Source organism: Malurus melanocephalus, unplaced genomic scaffold (assembly GCF_030028575.1).
Source record: "Malurus melanocephalus ecotype Western Australia unplaced genomic scaffold, MMel_1.1 scaffold_86, whole genome shotgun sequence".
Classification (NCBI taxonomy): domain Eukaryota; kingdom Metazoa; phylum Chordata; class Aves; order Passeriformes; family Maluridae; genus Malurus; species Malurus melanocephalus.
In genome coordinates, this window is record NW_026623318.1 from 2127610 (window position 1) to 2135894 (window position 8285).

At 50.8% G+C, this 8285-nt stretch overlaps 1 protein-coding gene across 5 annotated transcripts in view; it reads right to left on the bottom strand.

The window, feature by feature from the left end:
* Nucleotides 1–7766, bottom strand: part of TSPOAP1 (TSPO associated protein 1) — a 54118-nt gene extending 46352 nt beyond the window's left edge. For 4 of the 5 annotated variants that reach the window (XM_057367944.1, XM_057367940.1, XM_057367941.1 and 1 more), the window contains exon 1: nt 234–418. In XM_057367944.1, the coding sequence (XP_057223927.1) occupies nt 234–362 (129 nt within the window). In that variant the 5' untranslated portion in view covers nt 363–418. Of the gene's footprint in view, nt 1–233; nt 489–3679; nt 3857–5904; nt 6034–7647 lie in introns of those variants that run through there. The other variant, XM_057367939.1, reaches the window with a different exon arrangement.
* Between the last annotated feature and the right edge of the window lie 519 nt (nt 7767–8285).

The window sequence follows — 8285 nt, forward strand, 5'->3', positions numbered from 1 at the left end:
CTCCTGGCACGGCTCAGTGTCCCTGTGCTGGTGTGGGCTGGCAGCAGCATCTCTGTCCCTCCTCACCCTGAGACCTGGTGCTGGAATTGATCCCTTTGGAAACCAGYGCTGCACATGTTTGCAGCAGATGTGAACCACAGCCCTCACCTTCTCCAAGTGCAGTTCCCTAAGGACAGCAATTAATTGAGTAATTACTTAGCCAGACTTTGTGATTGCTGACCCACTTGTCTCACCTCCTTGTGAGCTCTTCCTCCCAGAGCTGGGTCTCCCAAGGCCTCCTTTGGTCGAGATGCACCTTTGAAGCAGGAATTTGTTGGTCCCCGACGTGTGGCAGTGCTGGGCACGGCACTGCCTGAGCTCATTTTGGAGGAACGCAGACACTCCTTGAAATTCTTGAGCGCAATCTGCCTCTGGAGCCGCAGCACCTCTCGCTGGGATTCCCGCAGCAGGCGGTCGAACTCGATAACGTTCAGGCAGCGAGGGTCATCCTGTGGAAAGCAAACATGGCAGCATTGCTCTGACAAGCTCTGAAAGGTGGGACAGGTCACGTTTAATGTACAAACTCCACAAGAGGAGAGGCAGGGAAAACCCAGGTAGTGTGGCACACATGCACGGTTGATTCCTGGGTCTCTGAAGCCTCAAAACTCACTTTACATCCTTTTTACAAATACATTATTTCTCATGAAGATAAAACCCAGCCTGTAATGCTCCTGCAGCTCTCCCAGCATGACACCCAGAGCTTTTCCGAGCATAGGCCATCTCAGCACATGCCAGCAGGGAGCGTGGCAGGACAGTGTCATTTCATGGCCCAGCCAAACCAGAGCTCTCCCTACTTTCTTTACTCCTTGGTGGAGGTGCTGGCAAGCGCTCKGCTTTGAGAGGCTGCAGAAATGAAGAACATCTAGGATTTGGTCAGTTCTCCCTCAGGATACTATTTCATATTATATACGTAAGATAACATTCTTGATTTCTCTCCTCTCAAGACAGTATGTGTGATGGACACCTATTTTCAGCACAAGGGGTCACTTCCATCCCGTCACAGCCCAAATCCAGCAGCTTTTGAAGGAAACCAGCACAATCTGACTCTCAMAAAACCAGGGAGAATATGTTGCCACCTTATTTGATTCTTCAAATGTTTTCAGATTTTAGGAAGCTGAAGAAACACATACCTGCATGTCCATACATACAAAATTGGGTTATGAAAACCTGTCTTTACAAATCTGCTGCTGGAGGAGACATTGTTCATTCCCCTGGAAAGTTCCTAAGCCAGAGAATTCAAGACACAATTGGTATCCAGGACAAATTTAATCTGCTTCCCCATTCGCTTCATATTTGCCCTAAAAATAGTCTGTGCTTTTAAAATACAGTTTGTGGAGAAAACCATGGTTACTCTCCTGCTGCAAGGGGGAAACSGAGGCAGCATTAATGGGAACTGATTATAGATTCAAGAAGTGAGCAGCTGGGCCTCCTCTATGCCAGACCCATGTTCAGGCTATAAGGGTAGTAGTTCTTTAAACAAAATTGGCTGTGGGTATGTATAAAATCTCCCTTCCCCCACCAAAAGAAGGCAGCTATTCCCAACAGACAGCCTTCAGAGCCTGGGGGAGCAAGGGAGTAGAAAAAAAGGCTCAGTCCTCCCCTCAGTTTCTATTATACCCATACCCTGCAGCTGTTCCCCCCAATCCCCCACCTCCAAGAAACAGTGCTGCAAAAAATTGCAGCCTGGATTTAGCTGGAGCCAGGGTTTGGTTGGAAGCAGATCACTAGAGTATGATCTCAGGAAATTACTTTATCCCATCCTAAGGAGCCCTGGCTTTGCAAAACAGGGCCAATGCCTTTGCAGCACAGAGTGTGAGTCCTGCTACTGCCAGAGAACTGAGTGGATCCATTTCATAGCTACTGAAAATTTTCTGCTGATTTAAATACCCGAGATTAAAATTGATTTGGTTACAAACTCTGAGTGTGCACATCATATCTCTGCATAAAACCCATTCATTGGCGTAATGCATTTTGCATGCTGCAGACAGATTAGGAGAATTTGGAATTTTAAGTAGCTGAAAATTAAAATTTAATGAGCAGTTTGCCTGGAAGAGAAATGGGAAAAACAAGATCAGACAGAATGATCTATATTGCTCTCTTTTCTGTGGATTTCCTGCTCAGGCATCGATAACCTGGTTGCTGGTTGCCACAGACAGTGTCACCTTCCGGGATAAGGTGGTCACCWAGGTCACCCGTGCCCCAGGAAGACAGTGACTGAATTTGTCAGCCCTGAGGGTTGCACCCATGTGCTTTTCCTTGGTCAGGAATGAATCTTGTTCACCCGCTTCTGTCACATTCCTTTCTTTGRCAGGTTCAGGTTGCCCAGCACCATCTTCTAGGAAGATCAGAGTGCTTTGGAAAGGGTCTGTTCCCCTTTCTGTGGAGGTCTGAGATGAGAAATAAAGGAATGGGAAGGAAACGTCTTTCTAGCACAGACAGACAGGGACAGGTTTGTCCTATGGTTTAATGCCAGGAAGGATCAATGGAGCAGCTCTGTACAAACACCAAATACACCCCATTGTTCTTCATTGTTCTATCCTGACTACATCTACATTAGGGAAAGCCTGAGAATACACCTTCAAACTCGTAGTTATAATGAACATATGGGCAGCTCAGGGACAAAAATAAAGCTGTTTTCAGTGAGGAAGTATTTGCCACCTAAATACCATGTAAGTAGGACAGGTAGAAGTGAAAGTGTTCAGCTTAGCTGTGGATAGGGAGGWAGGGTGGCACCTGACCACATTTGCATCAGCAAAACAGGGGAAAACCAGAGTGGTTCCAAGTGTTACTGAGCTTCTCTGGAGATTTGAACTGACCTAAACTAAAAACATCTAGTTTGGGAATAAAAAATGCAACTGAGATGCCCAGAACAGGTTGCTTTAGTYACCTTGAGTGGGAACCATCTCACTCAGCCCCAGCTGCCTAGAGAGGCTCCTTTCAGAGCTGTCACAGAGAAGGTTTTGCAGAAGTGACACATCTGATCAGTCTTTGATCTTGGGATGAACTCAATTATCATTTTATCCCACCATTTATATTGGCATGGCCTGTGGTGGTGATGAGGGGAACTTCAGTCACCAGCCCAGGAGCAGACACCAGCAGTGGGGATGGTTTCATGAACACCCAGCCCTGCCTGGTTTGTAGCCTTGGTCATAAACATGTCAGGAGGCACTGAGTTATCATCAGTCTCAGGATGGCAGTGAGTTCTCAGAAAGCTGCCCTCAAGGCTTGGGAGCAAGACTGGTTTTTGGGAATGTGCTGGTTGGCTTCACAAAGAAACACTTTAAAAGAGGCCCTGCTTCTACATATTGCTTGCAGCACAGCTCTTTAAAAAGTTATCCTATGTCAGTGGTTTTCCAGGGGTTTCCAGAGAAGGAGTTTCTGTCACTGCTGGAAATGGCAGCTCAGATCCATGRATTGGTGGATGGACAAGCAGGATGTCCCCCAACACATTGTTCTGGAGAGATCTGGACACTGTCTCTGCCACAYACTCCCCCAGTGTCCCCATTTAGCTCACACATCAAGTCCCCTCTGTTTTCAGCCTGCAATTGGGACTAATTCCATTTCCCAGAGCCTGGTTTCCATCACTGCTGTTGCACCACTTGTCCCCAGCTCCAGAGTGATGTCCCACAAAGTGTCTCACCTTCCCTGCCAAGAGTTTAGCCTGCAGCTCCCGGCATTCCTGCTGCAGAGCTTCAATCTGCTTGTCTTTTGCCAGGAGAGCACTGGCTTGCTCTGTCAGRTCCTTGGCACGCTGGCGGGCAAATGCTTTTTTGCACAGTTCCAGGCTGGAGCCCTTCAGAGGCACTGGAGCAGTTACCTACACCAGAGAGCAGAGCAGTGAGATGCGTTGGAGTGTGATAACCACCACTCCATCACCCCTTGGTGTTCAACAACCACCACCCCATCACCCCACACAGGGAGCACTCTCAAAAAATGCAGACTGGCCCCAAAGGACAGACAGACAGACAGAGGAGCAGGACAGATCTACAGAAATGTAGAAGAGGAAAGGCTGGATGGAGAAGTGACTAAGAGAAGAAGTGGAAAGAAGAAGGTACTCGATGGGTACAGCCAGCACAAGGACTGCAGGGAAGGCAGCAGTGGTGAGGGGAAGGAGAGAAAAACAGGATGAGATAAAGACAAGAGAAGGCAGCAGAGAGGAGGGAAGAATGGCAGGAAAGATGAGCATGGGATCAAGTGGAGCMTGGGATCAAGGACTGAGGTGGCCAAACCAGGGAGAGAAATGGAGCTTCCWTGTGTTTCTAGGCAGCAGGAAAGAGCTTCAGCATGGACAGGCAGAAGATAGAGGGAAGGGCAGAGGGAACAGCAAGAGCCAGCACGGCCAGAGAGGATTGGGGAAAAAAGGAGGACTGGAGGAAAAGTAGCTCAGGCTCACATGCCCCCTGGTAGGGAGGAAAGCACAAGGTGGGGATGGCAGTGTGCTTAGGGGGAGCAGGACAGGCAGGGACAGGCAGCTGGCTGAGCACAGGCTCTGCCCAGGCAGGAGCTGAGGCTGCCTGGCACAGTGTCCCTGGCATGTCCTCATCCCAGGACTGGGCTCTCCCACTGGACACCAGCACCACAGACTTGGATCCARCTCACACCCCCTGCTCATCCCAGCCCTACAGGCAGTGAGGATACATCTAGTCCCTGAGTTTATCCAACCCTGCCTCACTCTRCCCAGCTATTTTTATCTGCACTAAGCCTGACAATCTGGGAAGGGGGATCTTTCCACAGCCTGAACAGGCACACGGAATTCCTCTATGCAAACTTTTCCTGCCTGGATCTTCCTGAGCATCTCATGCATATGCAGAAGCTGTGTGGCCCTGGCTCCACAGGACCTGGGTACCAGGCACTGAAGTGACCTGCTGCCAAATCAACCCCAGCTCCTCARGGCCCCTTCTCTGGTCCTGCCTCAAGCCCACCATCCATGAGGCTCAGCCATCCCAGCACTTGCTGCTGTCATGATACCTGGGCCAGCACAGGAGCCCAGYAAGATGGTTTTTCAGGGCTTGCACAGGCCTTAAAGTGTCCCCATCCCAGTTTCACTGGGGAAACAAATAAAACAGTGTTTATATGGGTGCTGGAGGGTCTGCCTAGCTGTTAGATGTATGTCAAATGGTTTCTCTTAACATAGTATCTGACAAGTCCATCTGTTGCCCTGCAAGTACCAAAACCCCGTGACAGACGGGCAGCACGGTGCCTGGGGACAGAGAGGGCAGCAGTGCCAGGAAAACCCCTACCTTCTCTCCAGCACAGCTCTCACTTCTTCTTTTCTATCCTAAACAGCTTGAATTCATCATCACAATTCCCGCTTTCCTTCAGGAACGTGTGCCTAAGATCCCACACCTTACAGCCACCTCYCAATGCTGCTGCACCACATCAGACACTGCAAGGCTCACGACAAGCTGCTTTTGCATTGGAGAAGGCAGAAGCCCTGTAGCTTGAACAGCATTTTGAGTGAGGTGTGGATGGGACAGAGCTGCCTCTCACTCCTTCCTGTTTTGCTTCACTGCACTCCTTTTCTTATTCAAATCCATCCTATTTCTTTTTGGTGAAGTCAGATGAGGTATTTCCATGACTTGCCCAAAGAAAGCTGAGTTAATTACCTTAAGTGGTGACCTTACAGTAAGAAACCAAGCAGGAAGAAATTGCTCAAACCAGCCCCCAAGAGGAGCAGAGAAACTGGTGATAGCTGGTGTTGGTAATTCTTGCTCTGCTATGACATGTGAAGTATGTTTGCCATAGGCTTAAGAAAAAGTGAAAGAAAAGGCCTTTCTAGCCCAATGGAAGCAGAAAACCAAAGGTCCTAGTTGTGAGGTGCTCTCCCAGCCCAGCTCCCTGGCCATGGCAGGTCCCAGYACCTACCACTTTGAGGTTTGCCTCCTGGAGTTTCCGGGCTCTCTCCTCCAGGCGCTTGGCGATCACTGCCAGCTCTGCGTTCTTCCTCTTAAGGTGCTTCACCTTCTCCTCCGTCTGAGGGAAGCAGCTCCTGCGCTGGAGAGCAGAAGGAGAAGTTTGAGGTGAAGCCCTTGCTCAGGAACCAACATCCCTGGCWCCTCCTGACGTATGTGCTACACACAGGGCTTTTCCCAGCGAAGGCTTAGCCTGTTCTTCTAGAACTATCCCAACCACTGAACACCAACCTCTGTTACTTCTCCAGTCCCTGAAACCTGTGTTTTCCTGGTATTTTTGTTACTGTGACTTCTCAGTCCCAACAAGATGCCCCTCACCCACCCCAGACCCACATGGTCCCTCTCCATCCACAACATGTCCCTTGCAGGCTCTGCTAGGACTCMACATGTCTCCAGCATCAGGGTATTGTGGCCACCCACCTTTTGGGCTTTCTCTTCCAAAGTCTTCCCTGGGATTAYGGACTCAACATGTCCCTGAGGATTTGTACTGCACCCCCACAGCAAGCTTATCCATGTCCTTTCTCTCCTGACACCAAAGCATGAGCAGGAGAAGACAACAAAGGACKTTATGATATTTGCAAAGCAAATTTCCTTTTTCTTCCTATTTATTCTGCTCGTTCTTAATCCCCTTTTATTTGTTATCTCTCTGTTCCAATAAGCTGCCACTTGTCAATGGCTCCTTCCCCCAAGGTCRTACCCAGATGTGTTGTGCTGTCTTTTCACATCAGCAGAAATGTCAGGTCGACTGATCCTCACGATTATTTCCCTCCCTCCCTCCCTCCCCCTGTGAGACCTCACCATGGGCACCTGGGCTGGAAGGCTGAGGCTGATTTTTGAGAATCAGATTTGATGAGAGCACAACTTGTGCTTTACTGAAATCCAGATGACTGATAAGGGGTAACCCTTTGGGTTACTGAAATCCAGATGACTGATAAGGGGTAACCCTTTGGGGTGCAGGTCATGCTGAATTTGTGCTTTCAGTGTAAGAAAATTATCTAAAATATGCGTTTTGGATGGGGTGATATAAATCTGAAATGCTAAGCAATCAAATTTGCTGAGGCCCAATGCGTGGCTTCATCCCCGCTCTGTGGGGCTGTGCAAGGGGTGATGCAGGAGGGGAATAKCCCCTCTGCCCTGAGGGTCCTGGCAGCCCACCTGGGGAGTCAGGGATGGGGAGAGGGCAGAAGCCCCAGGCTGTGGCAGCCYGGCTTGGCTTTGGGGTGCAGCTGGGGAGGATCTGGGTGCTGGACTCCCATGGGAGCAGGGGGCAGTGCTGCACTGTCACCCAGAGCCGAGGCTGAGTGAATCAGTGTTTCTGCTTTTCCAGTTAAAGAGGAAATAAAAGCGACTGCCCCTCCCCTGCCCGGCCCTGCTCTGCACCGTGGGGAAGGGTCCAGCTCCAGCTGACGGCTGCAGCGTGAAGGCAGCCAGGGGATCCAAAGCACCCAGACGGTCTTTGTCCTCTGGCCCCTCCCAGATGATCCCGTGATTTCAAGAAGCATTTGGACAATACTCCTGCACATGGTGACTCTTGGGGATGGTTCCRTGCAGGGCCAGGAGTTGGACTCAATGATTCTTGCGGGCCCCTTCCCACTCAGGACGTTCTGTGATGTCTTAGAGTTGGCAGCAGAGAGCAGCTCTCCATGCCCCGGACTCCCTCCCCACACAGCAGCCCAGGATWGCATCCCCTGCTCACCAGCAAGCTGTTCTCCTCGGCCAGGCTGGAGCAGCGGTGCCGCAGGTCCTCCAGTGCACTCAGGAGCTTCGTGTTCTGGCTCACAAGGAAGCCGTAGTCAGCCCCACTCTGCAAAACAGCACAGAGAGGCAAGGCAGGGCTTCACCTGCCTGGGGCAGGGACTGCAGGTCCTGCAGGGCCAAGGGATTCACCAGGGGCAGGGGGATCCCAGCCTTACGTGAGCCCCAGCCCTGCCGTGAGCCCAGCCTGGCTGTGCCAGGGCTGGCAGGGTCAGGGTGCTGGTGGCAAAGGGTGGGATGTGGGGGCTGATTTCAGGAGGAGGCAAGTGGCAGCATGTCCTCTGGGGAACAAAAAGCTCTTGGGGCCACCCTGAGGGTGACAGCTGCTATCTCCCGAGCTCTAAAAATTCTTTCAACTTCCACCCGGGAAAAAAGCCCAGACCCTTGTGTTGTCCTGAGCCATGGCACCATCCAAACTGCCTCAGGTAAACATGGGCAGACCCAGGCAGGCAGAAAAAAACCCATTGCACCACAGACATATGTGCTGCTCCCCATGGCTCAGGGACCTGGTGACCTACAGCACCACATGGCTTTGGAGCCAACCAGACCTCCTCACCCTCTTCCCCACACCAGTACTCA